General features: G+C 40.5%; 1 protein-coding gene across 1 annotated transcript; it reads left to right on the top strand.

The window, feature by feature from the left end:
- The first annotated feature begins 504 nt into the window (after positions 1 to 504).
- Positions 505 to 21,800, top strand: LOC117327245. Its single transcript, XM_033884145.1, has 10 exons — positions 505 to 684; positions 10,558 to 11,104; positions 12,111 to 12,222; positions 13,957 to 14,129; positions 14,807 to 14,913; positions 15,117 to 15,266; positions 17,212 to 18,787; positions 19,166 to 19,344; positions 19,827 to 20,307; positions 21,286 to 21,800. Exons 2-10 carry the CDS (start codon positions 10,666 to 10,668, stop codon positions 21,585 to 21,587), a joined length of 3,519 nt encoding a protein of 1,172 aa, XP_033740036.1. The 5' UTR covers positions 505 to 684; positions 10,558 to 10,665; the 3' UTR covers positions 21,588 to 21,800.
- The last annotated feature ends 520 nt before the right edge of the window (positions 21,801 to 22,320 follow it).

Below are 22,320 nucleotides of genomic sequence, written 5' to 3' on the forward strand. Positions count from 1 at the left end.
CAGTTACATATTATAGATCGTATTGTATGTCTTTGTTATATTTAAGTAAATATATGTATAAATTTCATGCTTTTATTATTGTGTATAAGAAATACGCTAAATATCTAACAGGTATTGATATAACTTTGTATTTATTTGTGTATTTAGTGCCATTGCTAGTCTGAGAATTTGTGTATTAGAAGTAGTGCCGCTAAATGCATCCATGCTTGTCCTGAAGTATATAAGATATAAATATTTATTTATATGTATAAAAAATACCAATATTTCATTTAAGTCTTCCGATCAGGTAGAATATACTTACAGGCGAGGGACTGCTGTCGCCGGACTGTCGCTTCACGCGTACACATAACTGTCGCTACAATGTAATTTGCATACAAGTGTATACTGTATATACAGTAGCTAGCAAATATAAACTGTTCTGGAAAACCCAATATTTTGCGTAACCTGATCTCATAAAGACGTACTGGTGTGAATCGAATGCACCTTAGAATTAGCGGGGCAGAAGTAGGCCAAGCTACGTTAGGCTACATTAGGTAGGTCTACGTGTTGTTTACAATGATTTGCCGTAGTTATTGTAAAGAAAACAGGGAAATACACCATTGGCATTCGTAACGGGAGCAGCTTAGGCCTAATATGACAACGGAACAAGTGCCATGGAGCTCAACATTGCTCCTGTGCTACAGTGTAAGTAGCTCGTACAACCATTTCACAGGGGCTATGTTAGAGCACTCTAGATATTCTTACGCATTTATTTCTAATTATATTTCATTGTTACATAAATGTATGCCATATCAACGATTTTATTGTAGTAATGTATGTAAGATATTAACAGTATAGCTGTCAAATAGGCCACATGAGTTTGACATTCTATCAACAAGAATATGATTTTGATAATCCATATAAAAATCTATAATATCCTAAAATCCTACATGTGCAATGTAGTGTAATGTAAAGTCGGAAAGGGAAATGTGATGCAAACAAGTCAGAGATAATTGGGTTTTTTAGACCCTACTGTACAAAGTAGTAGATACTACAGAGGGGCTTGATATCACGCATGGGCTTAATACCACACAGGGGCTTGATACTACACAGGGGCTTGATACTACACAGGGGCTTGATACTACACAGGGGCTTGATACCACACAGGGGCTAGATACCACACAGGGGTTTGATACCACACAGGGGCTTGATACCACACAGGGGCTTGACACCACACAGGGACTTGATACCACACAGGGGCTTGATACCACAAGGGCTTTATACTACACAGGGGCTATATTCCACACACGGGTTTGATACCACACAGGGGCTTGATACCACACAGGGGCTTGATACCACACAGGCGCTTAATACTACACAGGGGCTAGATACCACACAGGGGCTTAATACTACACAGGGGCTTGATACTACACAGGGGCTAGATACTGCACAAGGGCTTGATACCACACATGGGCTTGATACCACACAGGGGCTTGACACCACACAGGGACTTGATACCACACAGGGGCTTGATACTACACAGAGGCTTGATGCTACACAGGGGTTGACACTACACAGGGTCTTGATACTACACAGGGGCTTGATACTACACATGGGCTCGATGCTACATAAGGGCTAGATACTACACAGGGGTTTTATACCACACAGGGGCTTGACACTACACAGGGACGTGACATCACACAGGGGCTGGATTCGGGCTTGATACTACACTTGGGCTAGATACTACACATGGTCTTTACACTACATAGGGACTTGATACCACACATGGCTTGATATCACACAGGGGCTTGATACCACACAGGGGCTTGATATTTAACAGAGGCTAGATACTACACAGGGGTTAGATACCACACAGGTGGTTGATACTACACAGGGGCTTGATACCACACAGGGACTTGATACCACACAGGGGCTAGATACCACACAGGGGTTTGATACCACACAGGGGCTTGATACTACACAGGGGCTTGATACCACACAGTCGCTTGATATCACACAGGGGCTTGATACCATACAGGGGCTTGATACTACACAGGGGCTAGATACCACACAGGGGCTTAATACTACACAGGGGCTTGATACTACACAGGGGCTAGAAACCACACAGGGGATTGATACCACACAGGGGCTTGACACCACACAGGGACTTGATACCACACAGGGGCTAGATACCACACAAGGGCTTGATACCACACATGGGCTTGATACCAAACAGGGGCTTAATACTACACAGGGGCTTGATACTACACAGGGGCTAGATACCACACAGGGGCTTGATACCACACAGGTGTTTGATACTTCAAAGGGGCTTGACACCACACAGGGACTTGATACCACACATGGGCTTGATACCAAAAAGGGGCTTAATACTACACAGGGGCTTGATACCACACAGGGGCTTGATACTACAGAGAGGCTTGATACTACACAGGGGCTAGATACCACACAGGGGCTTGATACCACACAGGGGCTAGATACCACACAGGAGCTTGATACCACACAGGGGCTTGACACCACACAGGGACTTGATACCACAAAGGGGCTTGATACCACAAGGGCTTGATACTACACATGGGCTTGATACTACACAGTGGCTAGATACCACACAGGGGCTTGATACCACACAGGGGCTAGACACTACACAGGGGCTTGATACCACACAGGGGCTTGACACCACACATGGACTTGATACCACACAGACGCTTGATACTACACAGATGCTAGATATCTCACAGGGGCTAGATACCACAGAGGGGCTAGATACCACATAGGGGCTAGATACCACACAGGGGCTTGATACCACGCATGGGCTAGATAGTATACAGGGGCTAGATACTACACAGTGGCTAGATACCACACAGGGGCTTGATACCACACAGGGGCTAGATACCACAGGGGCTTGATACTACACAGGGGCTTGATACTACACAGGGGCTTGATACCACACAGGGGCTTGATACTACACAGGGGCTATATTCCACACACGGGTTTGATACCACACAGGGGCTTGATACTACACAGGGGCTTGATACCACACAGGGGCTTGATACTACACAGGGGCTTGATACCACACAGGGGCTTGATACTACACAGGGGCTATATTCCACACACGGGTTTGATACCACACAGGGGCTTGATACTACACAGGGGCCTGATACCACACAGGGGCTTGATACTACACAGGCGCTTAATACTACACAGGGGCTAGATACCACACAGGGGCTTAATACTACACAGGGGCTTGATACTACACAGGGGCTAGATACTGCACAAGGGCTTGATACCACACATGGGCTTGATACCACACAGGGGCTTGACACCACACAGGGACTTGATACCACACAGGGGCTTGATACTACACAGAGACTTGATGCTACACAGGGGTTGACACTACACAGGGTCTTGATACTACACAGGGGCTTGATACTACACATGGGCTCGATGCTACATAAGGGCTAGATACTACACAGGGGTTTTATACCACACAGGGGCTTGACACTACACAGGGACGTGACATCACACAGGGGCTGGATTCGGGCTTGATACTACACTTGGGCTAGATACTACACATGGTCTTTACACTACATAGGGACTTGATACCACACATGGCTTGATATCACACAGGGGCTTGATACCACACAGGGGCTTGATATTTAACAGAGGCTAGATACTACACAGGGGTTAGATACCACACAGGTGGTTGATACTACACAGGGGCTTGATACCACACAGGGACTTGATACTACACACGGGCTTGATATCAAACAGGGGCTTGATACCACACAGGAGCTTGATACTACACAGGGGCTAAATACTACACAGGGGCTTGATACAACACAGGGGCTTGATACCACACACGGGTTTGATACCACACAGGGGCTTGACACCACACAGGGACTTGATACCACACAGGGGCTAGATACCACACAAGGGCTTGATACCACACATGGGCTTGATACCAAACAGGGGCTTAATACTACACATGGGCTTGATACTACACCGGGGCTAGATACCACACAGGGGCTTGATACCACACAGGTGTTTGATACTTCAAAGGGGCTTGACACCACACAGGGACTTGATACCACACATGGGCTTGATACCAAAATGGGGTTTAATACTACACAGGGGCTTGATACCACACAGGGGCTTGATACTACACCGAGGCTTGATACTACACAGGGGCTAGATACCACACAGGGGCTAGATACCACACAGGAGCTTGATACCACACAGGGGCTTGACACCACACAGGGACTTGATACCACTCAGGGGCTTGATACCACAAGGGCTTTATACTACACAGGGGCTATATTCCACACACGGGTTTGATACCACACAGGGGCTTGATACTACACAGGGGCTTGATACCACACAGGGGCTTGATACCACACAGGGGCTTGATACTACACAGGCGCTTAATACTACACAGGGGCTAGATACCACACAGGGGCTTAATACTACACAGGGGCTTGATACTACACAGGGGCTAGATACTGCACAAGGGCTTGATACCACACATGGGCTTGATACCACACAGGGGCTTGACACCACACAGGGACTTGATACCACACAGGGGCTTGATACTACACAGAGGCTTGATGCTACACAGGGGTTGACACTACACAGGGTCTTGATACTACACAGGGGCTTGATACTACACATGGGCTCGATGCTACATAAGGGCTAGATACTACACAGGGGTTTTATACCACACAGGGGCTTGACACTACACAGGGACTTGACATCACACAGGGGCTGGATTCGGGCTTGATACTACACATGGGCTAGATACTACACATGGTCTTTACACTACATAGGGACTTGATACCACACATGGCTTGATATCACACAGGGGCTTGATACCACACAGGGGCTTGATATTTAACAGAGGCTAGATACTACACAGGGGTTAGATACCACACAGGTGCTTGATACTACACAGGGGCTTGATACCACACAGGGACTTGATACTACACACGGGCTTGATATCAAACAGGGGCTTGATACCACACAGGAGCTTGATACTACACAGGGGCTAAATACTACACAGGGGCTTGATACAACACAGGGGCTTGATACCACACACGGGCTTGATATCACACAGGGGCTTGATACAACACAGGGGCTTTATACTACACAGGGGCTTGATACTACCCAGGGGCATGATACCACACAGGGGCTTGATACTACACAGGGGCTAGATACCACATGGGCTAGATTGCACATGGGCTTGATACAACTCAGGGTCTTGATACAACACAGGGGCTTGATACCACACAGGGGCTAGATACCACACAGGGGTTTGATACCACACAGGGGCTTGATACTACACAGGGGCTTGATACCACACAGTGGCTTGATATCACACAGGGGCTTGATACCATACAGGGGCTTGATACTACACAGGGGCTAGATACCACACATGGGCTTAATACTACACAGGGGCTTGATACTACACAGGGGCTAGAAACCACACAGGGGATTGATACCACACAGGGGCTTGACACCACACAGGGACTTGATACCACACAGGGGCTAGATACCACACAAGGGCTTGATACCACACATGGGCTTGATACCAAACAGGGGCTTAATACTACACATGGGCTTGATACTACACCGGGGCTAGATACCACACAGGGGCTTGATACCACACAGGTGTTTGATACTTCAAAGGGGCTTGACACCACACAGGGACTTGATACCACACATGGGCTTGATACCAAAATGGGGTTTAATACTACACAGGGGCTTGATACCACACAGGGGCTTGATACTACACCGAGGCTTGATACTACACAGGGGCTAGATACCACACAGGGGCTAGATACCACACAGGAGCTTGATACCACACAGGGGCTTGACACCACACAGGGACTTGATACCACTCAGGGCTTGATACCACAAGGGCTTTATACTACACAGGGGCTATATTCCACACACGGGTTTGATACCACACAGGGGCTTGATACTACACAGGGGCTTGATACCACACAGGGGCTTGATACCACACAGGGGCTTGATACTACACAGGCGCTTAATACTACACAGGGGCTAGATACCACACAGGGGCTTAATACTACACAGGGGCTTGATACTACACAGGGGCTAGATACTGCACAAGGGCTTGATACCACACATGGGCTTGATACCACACAGGGGCTTGACACCACACAGGGACTTGATACCACACAGGGGCTTGATACTACACAGAGGCTTGATGCTACACAGGGGTTGACACTACACAGGGTCTTGATACTACACAGGGGCTTGATACTACACATGGGCTCGATGCTACATAAGGGCTAGATACTACACAGGGGTTTTATACCACACAGGGGCTTGACACTACACAGGGACGTGACATCACACAGGGGCTGGATTCGGGCTTGATACTACACTTGGGCTAGATACTACACATGGTCTTTACACTACATAGGGACTTGATACCACACATGGCTTGATATCACACAGGGGCTTGATACCACACAGGGGCTTGACACCACACAGGACTTGATACCACACAGGGGCTTGATACTACAGAGGCTTGATGCTACAAGTGTGTGACACTACACAGGTCTTGTATCACAGTCGGCTTTCTGAAGGGTGAGCTACATATGCAGATACTAAAGGGTTATCGAGAAGGGGTGATCACTACTATGGTAGTGAATGACACAGGGCTGATGGTGAGCCAATTGAGAGAACAGGGTCAATGGTCTTACACTGGTTGAATACAATCTATGATATCACAGGGCTTATCAAACTTATATTTACAGAGTAGATACAAGTTTGATACGACATAGGTGTTGATATACACAGGGTTATACACAAATCAGGGACATTTATAACACGGCCTTGACCAGGTTATACACACCTAATTACTACCAGATATACCGGGGTGATAAACACTGAACCACACGGCATATCACAGGTTCTAAAAGGTTTTTCAATTGAACTAGGTCATGTGACCAAGGGCTTGATAATACAGTAAATAACTGGATCACATGGGATATATACAATCAAGGTATACAACACAGGGGCTTGATACCACACAGGGGCTAGATACCACACAGGGGTTTGATACCACACAGGGGCTTGATACTACACAGGGGCTTGATACCACACAGTGGCTTGATATCACACAGGGGCTTGATACCATACAGGGGCTTGATACTACACAGGGGCTAGATACCACACATGGGCTTAATACTACACAGGGGCTTGATACTACACAGGGGCTAGAAACCACACAGGGGATTGATACCACACAGGGGCTTGATACCACACATGGGCTTGATACCAAACAGGGGCTTAATACTACACATGGGCTTGATACTACACAGGGGCTAGATACCACACAGGGGCTTGATACCACACAGGTGTTTGATACTTCAAAGGGGCTTGACACCACACAGGGACTTGATACCACACATGGGCTTGATACCAAAATGGGGTTTAATACTACACAGGGGCTTGATACCACACAGGGGCTTGATACTACACCGAGGCTTGATACTACACAGGGGCTAGATACCACACAGGGGCTAGATACCACACAGGAGCTTGATACCACACAGGGGCTTGACACCACACAGGGACTTGATACCACACAGGGGCTTGATACCACAAGGGCTTTATACTACACAGGGGCTTGATACCACACATGGGTTAGACACATGCGCGATGACCCAGAATGAAAAAAAAATATCCCCAGTTTACAATCTGTATACAGATATATGTATTTATGTATGTAAAAGAGTTTTCTGTATCTAAAATATAGATATCTATCTACACATATATGTATTAATATATATATAAGAGGTTTCTGTATTTAAAAGATAGATATCTGTATACAGATATATGTATTTATATATATAAAAGAGTTTTCTGTATCTAAAATATAGATATCTGTATACAGATATATGTGTTTATGTATATAAAAGAGATATCTGTTTTTTTGTCAGAGATATTGGATGTGGATTTGATTATTTGATGATTTTATAATGCATGCTTGTCAGATTTTACCATCAGGAAATTATGCATTTTCAAATTCAAAGAAAAGAGGCCAAGAAAATAACATCTGAATAAAACAACTTTTTACAACTACTGTAATACCTTACAGCAATATATGAATGTGTGAAACCTCTTTCTATCAATCATGTCAGGATTTTTGAAGTTGTGACTCCACTTATGAAGTATTTTAAGTAGGGAATGGAGAGGGGGTGATAGTATATGTTAGTATGTACAATGGGAAGTGGAGGCCAATTAAGATGACACAGGGTCAATGGTCTTACACTTTGTAATACAATCTATATATAGTATGGATAAATTCATATCTTTACTTTCAGATCAGATACATATTGTGCATTATATGATACATTATGCTGATAATTAGATATATGACCTAGTTAACACAAATGATAGAGGAAGACAATTTTATGACACGTGCCCTGACCAGGTCATATCAGCACCTAATTACCTAGCCAGATATACCTGGAGTGGATAACACTGCACCACATCCATATTCTTTAAAAAGAATGTTTCAATGGTAACTTGATGGTCATAGTGACAATTTGTGTCTATTAGATGACAGAAATACCTGGATCACAATATATATATATATATACAATGTATACATGAGTGCGCTAAAAGTAACAAACTATTGTATGAATTTTTAATTGTCTCTTGACACAGTTTATCCCCTACTCTTAAAGTCTTAATGGTCCGCAGCTGCTTTGCTAGGGTCACATAGATAGAACATGGCTATAGTCTGGGGGGCAAAGCCTACATATCAATAGACCCAGTACAAGATGAAAAGGTTATTTATGATGTAAATACAACTAACTTTACTAAGTACCTCAAAATGATCAGTAGGGTATTTATGGTACAAGTAACAATGTGTTCTGACAAGATGAGTAGGTTTTTTATGGTACAAGTACCAATGTTTTTCGACAAGATGAGTAGGGTATTTATGGTACAAGTACCAATGTGTTCTGACAAGATGAGTAGGGTATTTATGGTAGAAGTTTCAATGTGTTCTGACAAGATGAGTAGGGTATTTATGGTACAAGTACCAATGTGTTCTGACCAGATGAGTAAGTTATTTATGGTACAAGTACCAATGTGTTCTGACAAGATGAGTAGGGTATTTATGGTACAAGTACCAATGTGTTCTGACAAGATGAGTAGGGTATTTATGGTACAAGTTTCAATGTGTTCTGACAAGATGAGTAAGTTATTTATGGTACAAGTACCAATGTTGTCCCACAAGATGAGTAGGGTATTTATGGTACAAGTACCAATGTGTTCTGACAAGATGAGTAGGTTATTTATGGTACAAGTTTCAATGTGTTCTGACAAGATGAGTAAGTTATTTATGGTACAAGTACCAATGTGTTCTGACAAGATGAGTAGGGTATTTATGGTACAAGTACCAATGTGTTCTGACAAGATGAGTAGGGTATTTATGGTACAAGTTTCAATGTGTTCTGACAAGATGAGTAGGGTATTTATGGTACAAGTACCATTGTTGTCCCACAAGATGAGTAGGGTATTTATGGTACAAGTACCAATGTGTTCTGACAAGATGAGTAGGTTATTTATGGTACAAGTACCAATGTGTTCTGACAAGATTAGTAGGTTATTTATGGTACAAGTACCAATGTGTTCTGACAAGATGAGTAGGGTATTTATGGTACAAGTACCAATGTGTTCTGACAAGATGAGTAGGGTATTTATGGTACAAGTTTCAATGTGTTCTGACAAGATAAGTAGATTATTTATGGTACAAGTACCAATGTGTTCTGACAAGCTGAGTAGGGTATTTATGGTACAAGAACCAATGTGTTCTGACAAGATTAGTAGGTTATTTATGGTAGAAGTACCAATGTAGTCCAACAGGTTGAGTAGGGTATTTATGGTACAAGAACCAATGTACTCTGACAAGATGAGCAGGGTATTTATGGTACAAATACCAATGAAGTGTGATGTCTGACATGATGTGTAAGTTATTCATGATACCAATAACAACGTGATGATACATTACATGGAAAAGTATCTTATGGTAAACTTTAAGCTAGCACACATTTAAATTGGTTGACTGAATATAACTGAACAGGTAATTTGCAGATTATATTTCACTGTATGCATTACCATGAGGAAATGTACAAAACATACAAATAATTATGAAAGGGTATTCATGATCAGGAAAGTGTAGTAAATAACACACATGTAATTATTCAGTCTCTATTGAGATTTGTAAGATAATCCACGGCCTGTGTCCAGGTTTAAGCCTGCTTTTATTGTTGAGATGTTTTAGAAATGTGTTTTTATTCTTAAGGATGACATGGTGACCAGTGGTAAGCAGGAAGTGACCACTATGCTGACCATGCATATGTGTTACAGTAGTACTCTTGTTGACTTCACTGAAGCGTATATAGATACAGTGAAATAGATTTCCATTGTATGTACTGAAAAATTTCACAAAGATACAAATCAGACAAGAAAATATAAATAAACAGCATCTTTTTCATTGGTGTTACATTTCATTTGTAGATGGTTGTGCCCTAGATCTTGATCCAGACAAGAGAATTGGCGTGGAATATTGAGGAATTCGACCAGGAAATGCCCATACTCCTCAACTGATATAAAAACATTATTAAAATGGATTCCGATGAAGATGATCGTATTGGTTTTGAAAACCAGGCCAGGATGGATCCATTTGATGTGATTATCAATGATCTCATTATGGAATTAGATGCTGATGATTTGATATTCAATGAGGTTGTCAACCTGTCAAAGACTCCACTTGGGTTTTCTCATGATTTAAAATCTGGTGAAGAATATTTCAGACTTCTGGGGAATAACTTGGGTAAGGAAGACATGCTGGATTTTCTGATTAATGTGACAGATTATCAGAACTGGCATTGTGACTTTGGTACTGAGAGGGTAGCAGACAGACTAAAGAAATACAAAGATAAGCTTGAGAAACACAAACAACAATGGAGGAGGAAGGACATTTTTGATCCCAATTTTGTTGGAAGGGACAAAGAAATCAACTCTATCATGGAAGGAGTGCAGAATGAACACGGCACATTCACAGGTAAGTCATGAGAATCCTTTATAAAAAAGGCAACCACTGATGTGATATATGGTGGCATCAATATTTTACTTTTAATTTGTTGCGACTGGATAGAAAAATCAATAATTTAACGTGTTGGGACTAGATAGAAAAATCAATAATAATGACTGAACTTGATGGTGTTTAAAAATACCATATTTACCCACAAATCATTCCTTCTCTGCGGTGGCCGAGTGGTCAAGGTGTCCCGACACTTTAACACTAGCCCTCCACCTTTGGGTTGCAAGTTCGAAACCTACGTGGGGCAGTTGCCAGGTACTGACTGTAGGCTGATGGTTTTTCTCTGGGTATTCCGGCTTTCCTCCACCTCCCAAACCTGGCACGTCCTTAAATGACCCTGGCTGTTAATAGGACAAAATAAACCAAACCAAATCCTTCTCTTAAAGTGGTCCACCAACAAGTCTTCCCCAAACTTAATACATTACTAAACTTTCACAATGTAGCCAGCTGATGGTCAGGACAGGTGAGAAAGGTACTGTAAACATACATATTTTAGTGGTAACCTTATTTTAGCGCTTTTCACTCTATATTACGCAAAATCATTAATGTGCTAACTTAATAATCTATGAAATTAGCATTGATTATTTAAGTGAAATTGCAATTGGGTACCAGAGACTTGCAGAATTTCATATCCCTGGTTTCCAAAATTCACCAACATAATGATGTTTTGTGATGCAAAAGTATTGAAATACTATAGCTTACACTGTATGCTTTCTTGCCATAAATTTGTTAGGTTTTGGTGAAAACACATAGATCTACGTGATGTATAACTGTAAGTAAGTTTTGGAGATTGCTTTAAAATCCACTCCTCTGACAACGTCAGATAATATGACGCAGTGTAATTGTTGTCACATTTAGATTTGTAGTTGTAAAAAAAATACGGTAGAAGAGGTTAAATCTTTTGATTCAGAATTAATAAAGATGTGTGATATCATATCAAACACTAATCGTATGTTCTGATTGGCAGGTGTGAGTATATTTGGCTCTGGAGGCATAGGGAAGACATCTCTGGGCAATGAAGTTTGTCGTCGACTTTGGGCCTTATCAAAAAACTGGCAAGTCATCAAAATTGATCTCAGGTAAACTGCATAAGCACATTTACACTGTGCTTTTGGTTTGTTTAACGTCCTATTAACAGCCAGGGTCATTTAAGGATGTGCCAGGTCTTGGATGTGGTGGAAAGATGGAGTGTCGGGACACCTTAACCACTCAGCCAACGCAGCCCCCAGTACGCTGTGCAAATAACTTCTTAGAATATAATCATAGTGTCCAAATGTGTAAAAATCTTAAAACAATGATTTCCTAAAGAGACACAGAGGCCTGATTAAGTGATATTGGACCAATAGTATGCTGGAATGAAAGGCTACTAAGGACCTGTTACAGTATGGTTACATTGATTTTTGCCCACAATCAAATTTAATAATTCCTGGGTGATATTTGTAGTACTATATGAGACAACCCATGAAGTATGTTTAAAAAATTCAAAAGGTCACAGGGGCCTGTTCTATGACCATTTTAGTATTACCCTACATAGGAGTGTGACAGGGTTCCATTTTTAGTCAAAATAATGCACTTTTTTTAATGAATAAAGCTAGCCTACTCTGATATTTCAATAAAGTGGAAATCAGCTTAGTATCTGCATAAATGACCTAAATCAACTTCATAGTTGCCCTAGAAGCAGGTGAGCGATACAGGTCTCTTTGTTGCTTTTTTTATTTGTCATCTTATATTAAAACTACATGTATTTTTATGATAACTACATATTATCATACCCCCTGAAACGAAGTGAGTGTATACTGGAATCAGGTTGTCCGTCCGTCTGTAGACACAACAATGTACCTGCTACTCCTCCTGAACTACTGAGGGAATTTCAACGAAACTTTATGGCAATAACCCTTATACATTGTAGATGTGCATAATCTTTATTGTAATTTTGTGGTTACCATGGTAACCAGGTCACTATACTTCATTTTTTGGGTGAGTCCATAGTCACAACGATGTACCGGCTACTCTTCCTAAACTACTGAGGGAATTTCAATGAAACTTTATGGCAATAACCGTTATACATTGAAGATGTGCGTAATCTGTATCATGTTGTAATTTTGTGGTTACCATGGTAACCAGGTCACTGTACTTCGTTTTTTGGGTGAGGGGGGATTTTGTCCAGTTATCTCCTCATAAACCTGTGAACTGCTTCATGTCAAACTAAACAGGAGTGATAGGGACCATGTGTAAATGTGCATGCATGATATTTATCTACAGAATTTTTGATTTCCATGGTTACCAGGTTTTAATGCCCATATTTTTGTGGAAAAGTTTGTCAAGACAACTTGGACAACTCCTTCATAGCTATCAACCGATTTCGTTTGAAATACATGTACACAGGAATATTAGGAAATCATAATGTGTACATTTGCATGCAGGTTTTTTCCCCCACAAATTTAGGTTGCCGTGGTAACCCGTTCACTAAAAACAAGTTTTTGTTGGAAAATCTTCACCAGAGGGGTGGTGGAGGGGCGGGGGGTATGAGTTGGCCCTCTGGACGACAGTTCTAGTTAACTTTGTCTTCGGTAAATACTTATTTTCAGGTTAATAAATCCATACATTGACCTTATCAAAAGGCTATAACTGTATAGTGTTGAACTTTACTGATGAGCGAATATTCTAGTATAAAAAAAGCAAACAGAATGATTTTCACTTACAAAAAGAATTACTGTAAAGTGAATGTAAGCTTCTGAAAGGTAAAAATCCATTTTGTACGAGCAGAAACAAGTAACATCACCTGTTTAAATGAATGTTTACTTGTGTTGCAGAGGGAAATACTCGATGGGAGATTTAATGAAGGACATTATCTTAGAGCTTCAACTGAAGGATGATGGAACAATGTCAGATGCTGATTCAGATGACCTGCAAAACAGCCTAAAAGATGCAATGGAAAGCAGGATGCAAGCTAACATTTTAAACCACCTAGGCAAAATCACACGCAGTAAGTATATATTTGTGTTCATTATAAAAAGTGAGATCTTCACTTGTAATGGCTGTTAAGTACAGTCTGTGTTATGGCTAAATGTGTTACACAAAATGTCTCATCCGGTGTCATAGGTCAAGGTTGTTTCTAGTATGGGCTCTCTGACTAGATGTGGCTGTTGTCCTTCTGATATTGAATTTTCCCCCCTAAGCAACTTCTTCTCAGTATCCCAGAGACACATGGCTACAATACTGATCCTTAAGAATATTGTGCTAAAGGGCTACCTTGCAAATATGTGAAAATTTTAATGATTTTTTTCTCAATAACAAAAAGGTCACGCGTGTCATATGTAAAAATCCAGTTGCATAGTTGGATTCCAAAATATCCAGATGAATATAATATAGTTTACTGTGTTTTGTATTGAAGAACTGAATATCATCCATATCATCTTTGAAGTTGCATTAGTAACAGTCATGAGTGATACATGCCTATTGGACCTCTTGTTTTGTATTATTACAATGACTTTCCAAAAATCATAACTGTTATACTTTTAAAACTTAAGTCTGGGGAAATAATACGATGATTTCTTTTCAAAGTGTAAAACAATGAATCAATCTAATTTAGATTTGCATGCAATTAATTACCATTGTAGAATACTATCTCTAATGTTTGTTTGTTTTTCTCGATCACAACAGGAACGATTGTCATGCTGGATAATGTTGATGATATTATCCACAAAAATGAAAAAGGATTTATACCATTTGTCAAAATGCTATTGAATGCAATACAGACAAAATGCAAGGTAAGACCAATTTAATCTGACTTTATTTGAGAATGTTGTTTTGTGTCAGGTCTGGAAATAACAGACCAAAACTTACATGATGTATGTCATTAAAAATCTTGAGGCAGGTCTGAGCAAGGAGACATCAAAATGTTTTTGAAAATCTTGAGTTGCAGGTTCAGATAATGTGTATTTAATGTTTCTTGTCGATGACTTTATCCTAGGTCCGAGTTATCATTACAAGTCGTGTAAGCCTCCAGCGTGACAGATTTGGAGGAACCTTGACAGAACTGAGGGATCTCCTATCTGAAGTGGAAGTTCGACAGCTGCAGGTAGACGATGCTAAGGAACTGATCAGAAAGTGTACTCCAAAAGTAAGATCCGTTATCAGAAAATTAAATAATTGATGACATTATCAAGAGGGTGAGATTGATGCAAATAACATGTTTGAATGAAAATAATTTAGTCACTAAAATAGGTAATTATCTCCCCTCAAAAATGAATCTTATTTTGTTACATTACTGTTACCTATAGTAGAGTGATGGGAAATAATTCAGAATCAATAATCAGAAACTCGAAATCGATTAATTATCGATTATAATCGCTTTTCTAAATTTGGCAAGGAGTTGTCCTTTTGCTGAAAATTTATGTTCATCTCAAATGAATTTATTACATATCTTAGCCTTTGTTATCAATGTTTTTATTATTGAACACAAACACAGCATTTAACGGTTGTTAATTCATTTGAATCTCCTTAATCGATGAACCTATTGGTAAAAGATAAGATCATCCACTTCTTGGTTCAGTAATATTGCAAAAATATGCGAAGCCATAGCTTTACGAACACACTTCCAGATTCCACTTTCCGATTTATTGCCTTTTTAGCTCACCTGGTCCGAAGGACCATGGTGAGCTTATGCCATACTGTAGCATCTGTCGTCCGTCGTCCGTCCGTCCGTCCGTCCGTCAACAATTTACTTCTTCTTCATAACCACAGATCAGAATTTGACCAAATTTGGTCAGAAGCATCCCTATGGGGTGGGGGACTCAAAATTGTACAAATGGTGGGGCTGACCCCCCAGGAGGCTATATTGATATAAATAGCTTCTTCTCTGAAACAAACAATGGATATCACTCATATTTGCCTGGTAGCATCACTATGGGGTGGGGATTCAAAATTGTAAAGATGATGGGGCTGACCCCCAGGGGCCTGAGGGGCGGGGCAAAATGTGGTCAATTTGGCTATATTGAATAAACGACTTCTTTTCTGAAACTGAGCAATGGATATCGCTCATATTTGCCTGGTAGCTAGCATCCATAGGGAGTGGGGATTTAAAATTGTACAAATGGTGAGGCTGACTCCCAGGGGGTCTGAGGGACGGGGCAAAGATGGGTCAATTTCGCTATATTGATATGAACAACTTCTCCTCTGAAACTAAGCAATTCATATCACTCATATTTGACTGGTAGCATCCCCTTGGGTTAAGGATTCAAAATTGTACAAATTACGGGGCTGACCCCTGGAGGCTGAGGGGCGGAGCCCAAAGGGGTCAATTTGGCTAAATTGATATGAACAACTTCTTCTCTGAATCAACTCATATTTGTCTGATAACATCCTTTTGGGTAGGGATTCAAAATTTTATAAAAGAAGGAACTGACCCAAAGGGGGCAGAGGGCGGGGTCAATTGGTTTAAACAACTTCTTTTCTGAAACTAATCAATGAATATCACTCACATATGTGTCGTAGTATCCTTATGGGGTTGGGCAAAAAGTCAATTTCATTTCATGGATTAATGCATTTTTTAGCATAAAAATCTCACATACCCATATAAAATGCCTATAATATATTGACATAGCAATACCAGTGACAAATATACTTAAGCATCATTTTTGTTTCATATCATGAAAACCAGGTGAGCGATACAGGGCCTCTTGTTTTAAAATTGTCATAGATGATTGTTTATTTTTATTTATCTTCTTTTTTTTTTTTTAACATTTAAACATTTCAATTTGTATTAAATGTTTAAACAGTACATTTTTCAACAGGTACGCTCAACCAAAATTCTCCTCATGGGTAGTGGTGTTCAGTCACATGACTGGGGATTATTCCAAAGTCATGTAACTTAATATTATTTTTCATCTCTTGCAGATTGGTAGATTACTTAATGCTTTAATATTTCGATTCTATCAGTCAAAGCTCTCATTATTTTCCAGAAAATTAAAACAAGTAGCAACACATTTGTATACTGGTTAGATTTATATCTGATATCCGATTGTGAAAAATATAATACTCTATACCTGATTATGTGTCTCCTGCAGGGGTTGGTATCAGAAGAGGAGTGTTATTGCCTGGTTAAACTGACTGAGAGGAACCCCCTGGCTTTACGTACAATATGTAGTATTCTGAAAAACTGCTGCAGACAGGTAAAGCCAGCTGAGGTGATTAGACATCTGAGGAGCAATGAAGGAAAACTGTCCATGGTTGGTATGGAAAAATGCCTCCAGGAGAGTTTCGATAGACTTGAAGATAGCATGAAAAATATTCTGATACAGTTGACATTGTTCAAGACCTCACCTTTTGACATCAATGCTGCCAGTGAAGTTTTAAGGGCTGACAATACTCCAAAACCACAAATTTTGCTGACAAAGATGAATCTATTCCATTTGAAAAGCCGTCACCTTATTGAAGTCCAAGATACGACCATTCAGACAGAAGGAAACCTGAAACAGAACATCCAGCCCAGACCTGAAGAATTGGGAAACATCAACAGAAATGTCCTGTATTCCCTACATCCCCTGGTGTTTGAGTTTCTAACCAAACAAAAAAGTCAAATGTCAGCAGTATTGATGCCTGCAAAAATAAGGTTTTTTGAATACATGGAAAGAATTATTGGAATAATCGGAAAGGAGCAAGAAAATTATTATTATAGCACTCAGCTGTATCTAAGAGAGTATCACGTACATATTCAGAGCTATTTTGACATTACATTAGAGCTTCAGGGAGATATTGAGACCAGAAGAGTAAATATGACCACATCAAACCGAATTTTGGAGATAGGCCGACGAGTCCTTAATCAGGACGGGCAGCTACGATGGCTTCAGTGGGTTACAGATAGAGCTGAACGAAATGGCCAAGTTGATCAGTGGGTCTTCTACCGTGGCTACATGATACAATTGCTGACAGAAATGGATACAATTTCTGACATACCAAGCATCATGGATGTTACCGAAAGAAAACTTGATATGAAACTGAGGAGACCTGATACTGGTATGAAAGTAGCTTTAGGAAATTATCACCATAAAAAGGCAATGTACTTCAAAAAAATAGATAATCGACAGAAGGTCATCGAAAACTTGGAAAAGGCTAGGCAGTATTTAGAGGATGAGGACATCAGACCAATGACAAACATGGTTATGATACTTGCCAATGTTTACAACGACCTTGGGTGTTCGTATTATCTACATGATTCAGAGAAGTGCAGAAGCTATCATGAAAAAGCGATTTCAAAATCGTTAGAAGAACACCCAGATGTGGACATGTTCAAAAACAATCTTGCTGTTTGTCAGTTAAAAGATATATTGGACCAGACTTTAGAGCAGTCATCCCGAGATGAGAACATCGAAGAGACACTTGAACATTTCAGCAATGTAATAGCAAAAGGAAGACGGCAAGGCACAGATAATACAGATTCACACACAGTAGCTCTGAGAAACAGATCAACATTGTATCTGCACTTAAAACGGTACGAGGAAGCATATTCTGATGCTAAAAAGAGTCTTGAAGTGCGAAAAAAGATTTTGAAGGACCCGCATGAGGACTTGACTTTGAGCTGTAGCCACGTGGCCCGTATTTTGTATAACTGGGGCGACCAGCAGATACGCAGTGGGAATATAGGTTTGTATTAATTTTCATGTACCCCTCTTTGACATAGGTTTCATAACAAAATATAGTTCATTAGTCCTCCACATAGAACTAAGATGACCAATATAGTTTACTGGTGACCAGTGGTCCTCCACGCGGAGCCGAGGAGACCTATTGGTCTACTGATCATCCTCATAGAACTAGGGGGATCTATAATTTATTGTCCTCCACATGGAACCGAGGTGACCTATAATTTATTGGTCCTCCACATGAAACCAAGGTGACCTACAATTTATTGGTCCTCCACATGAAACCAAGGTGACCTATAATTTATTGATCCTCCACATATAATTGAGGTAGCCTATAAATTTAAAAGCAATGAAATGAAATGTAAATTGGTCCTTTTCACAGGCCTAGGGTTCCCCCACCTTAAGGAAGCTATCCATTTCTACGATGAGGCTCTAACAAAGATAAAGAATGGAGGGTTATCCATAGACCATGAAGAATATGCTGAAATAAAGAAATTCCACTTGAAAGCTGTAAACAGAGTAGACACAAAAAGAAAACAGCACTTGGAACAGGAATACCAGGTTAGTTGGAAACAGCTGTTCAGCAAGCTACGTTGATAAGGTACAAGATTGGTAAATACCGTGTTTGGCTAATGATAAACAAAGTTACATTGTACATTAAACTGTTTCAATCCTCTAAGATTCTTTCAAGAGATACTTGTAACAAAAATTATGGAAATCCTCAAGGGTGATAAGAAAGTTCATCCTTTAACACTTAACAAATGCTTTATAGAAGACAAAGTTATTAACCCTTAACAAATGCTACTCATAGATGCAACCCAGATTAATGTTGAGGTAATGACGGATTGATGTGTCGAGTGTAATTTTAATTTATTACAAATTAAGGTACAAGTTTTATTTTCCACCAACAAATTATTTAATTGAGGTTCTCCTTATTTACTTGTGGGACTTTGGAAGAGTGCATTATTTAATTGAGGTTCTCCTTATTTACTTGTGGGACTTTGGAAGAGTGCATTGCATTAGAAATAACTGTTGTGTTACAGGATCTGGTATACAGAAGATCTAGTATCTTATTTGATAGAGAGGATAGTGGACATTCCTCGGATGGTGGTAGTGACGAGCAGGGTTCCAGTACCGATGATCTGATGAGTGACATACAGACAGACAGTTCACAGGACGAACAGATCAAAACCTCTCGGGATGAGGGAACGTTAAAGGAGATGCCAGTAGATACTCAGAAGACTTTAGATGACACCATGAACTTCCTATCTCCAATGTCCAAGGGTAAAGGCAGATATGAACATCAAGATTCTGGATATGTTATGGGAGGCAGTACCAGTTCCTTTCGTAGTTCCACATCTCGTCGTTTGTCCAGACAAGAATCTTTTGAAGTTCTTGATCGACCAAGCATGACATCAAACACTTCGGGATCTTCAGAAGATGTTTTTCCTCCACCTAGTCCACTAGATTTGTCTATGAATGAATTAATTGCAAAAGTTTCAAGAAAGTCTTCCAGAAGCAAAGGTATCTAAATGATGTTAATAGTGAAAGGTGAAAAAATCCATTATGACATTTCTTTATAAGTTTTGAAGATCAAATATTACAACAGAAAACATCACTACAAATTACAGTTTGATCAACATCTATTTATATATTAAGTATCTAACATATCGAGAAATCCTGATGGTTCTGATGAAACATCCCTATAGTAGAAACATGTGAACAACACTCTCCAATAAATTGGACCATTGAATGAATCTCCATATTTGCTCACCGTTTTTTTTACATATATGACCTGATTTATTAGCTAACCTGGTCCGAAGGACCAAGGTGAGCTTATGCCATACCGTGGCGTCTGGCGTCTGGCGTCCGTCGTCCGTCGTCCATCCGTCTGTCAACAATTGACTTATTTGACTTCTTTTTCATAACCGCTGATCGGAATTTCACCAAATTTGGTCAGAAGCATCCCTATGGGTAGGGGACTCAAAATTGTACAAATGGTGGGGCTGACCCCCCCAGGTGCCTGAGGGGTGGGGCCAAATGTGGTCAATTGAGCTATATTGATATAACGACTTCTCTGAAACCAAGCAATGGATACAGCTCATATTTGTCTGGTAGCACCTACTTGGGGTAGGAATTCAAAATTGTACAAATGGTGGGGCTGACCCCCTGGAGGGCTGAGGGGCGGGGCCAAACAGGGTCAATTTGGCTAAATTGTTATAAACAACTTCTCCTCTGAAACTAAGCAATGGATATTGCTCATATTCGCCTGGTAGCATCCCCTCGGTGTAGAGATTCAAAATTGTACAATTGGTGAGGCTGACCCCCTGGGGAATGTTCATGTACCCATATAAAATGCTTATGATATATTGACATAGCAATACCAGTGACAAATATACTTAAACATAGTTCTTGTTTCATATCTCATGAATCCAGGTGAGCGATACAGGCCCTCTGGGCCTCTTGTTGTTTTTGTGAGACCTCATGTACTTATATTAACAGGGAGGAGTCGTTCTCAACAGAGCGATATACCTAACAGGGAAGAGAAACTTTCCAGAGGTCACAGTGACACGACAATTCTTCAAACCACAGGGAAAGCAGACTGCACTACATCTTTTGATCAAAGGCAGGCTTCGATAGAAGGTAAAGATGAACCTATCAAAGTCCCAGAGAAAGATGAAGGTCAAGGTGACATGGAGAGTCCTTCAGTACCTGTCAAAGTGACAGGGAAACGAAAGGGTATAGAGGACACAGAAAGTCCGGTGGTACCAGCCAAGTTGACAAAGGAGGATTTGGGTCATTAAGATGGATAATGTCCTGATAAAACAGCCAAGGTCAAAATGGAGGAAAGCTGTCATGGTAACAATGATACAGTAAATTGGGTTGGACCAGTCATGGTCACAAAGGCATAGAGATGAACCATTCAAAATCCTGTTTGAGTGGTCAAGGTCACAAAGGAGGATAGAGGTCAAGTGACTCAAAATACTGATTCCTGTTAAGAGTTTCAGGGAAGGGTAAAAAGGGGGGGGGGGGGGGATCTTTAATTAACAAGTACTTTAGCCATTTTTACAAAACATGGCCAGGGTGACAGAAAATTCTTTGATGCCAATTGTTTAAGTTTATAAGCTGTATTTGATATGTCACCTATTTCAGTCATTTTAACAGTTATATAATTGAGGATTTAGAGTTACATAAAATGTACAGAATCCATTTTGAGCTTTATAGTATTACAGAAATTTCAAATTTTGAAGTATTGAAATGTGTAAACGTGTGTAATGTTTCATTTAAAAGACCTAGTGTAGAAATTCTGTGCTGTAGCCATAGTATCTTTATAAATGTTAAGCTTGCTGTACAGTAGTGAGTTGACAAAAGAAGACAATTCACGATTAATTTACATTTCCTGTGATTGATTTCACAGCCAGTATTGTAAATTAGATATTTGTTTTTAAATTTTTATTGAACATTTTTATGCACCTCAAGGTAGAAAAAATCGGAGGCGAATGCCTTGATACAGAACATTCCGTATGTTGTTAGTGA

This window comes from Pecten maximus, chromosome 5, assembly GCF_902652985.1.
Source record: "Pecten maximus chromosome 5, xPecMax1.1, whole genome shotgun sequence".
In the NCBI taxonomy this organism is placed as follows: domain Eukaryota; kingdom Metazoa; phylum Mollusca; class Bivalvia; order Pectinida; family Pectinidae; genus Pecten; species Pecten maximus.

Coding starts and splice junctions, on each gene's coding strand:
- LOC117327245 (XM_033884145.1), top strand. CDS start 10,666: ATGGATTCCGATGAAGATGATCGTATTGGTTTTGAAAACCAGGCCAGG. Junction 14,130..14,806: donor CCTAGGCAAAATCACACGCA/GTAAGTATATAT, acceptor CGATCACAACAG/GAACGATTGTCATGCTGGAT. Junction 19,345..19,826: donor ACTTGGAACAGGAATACCAG/GTTAGTTGGAAA, acceptor GTTGTGTTACAG/GATCTGGTATACAGAAGATC.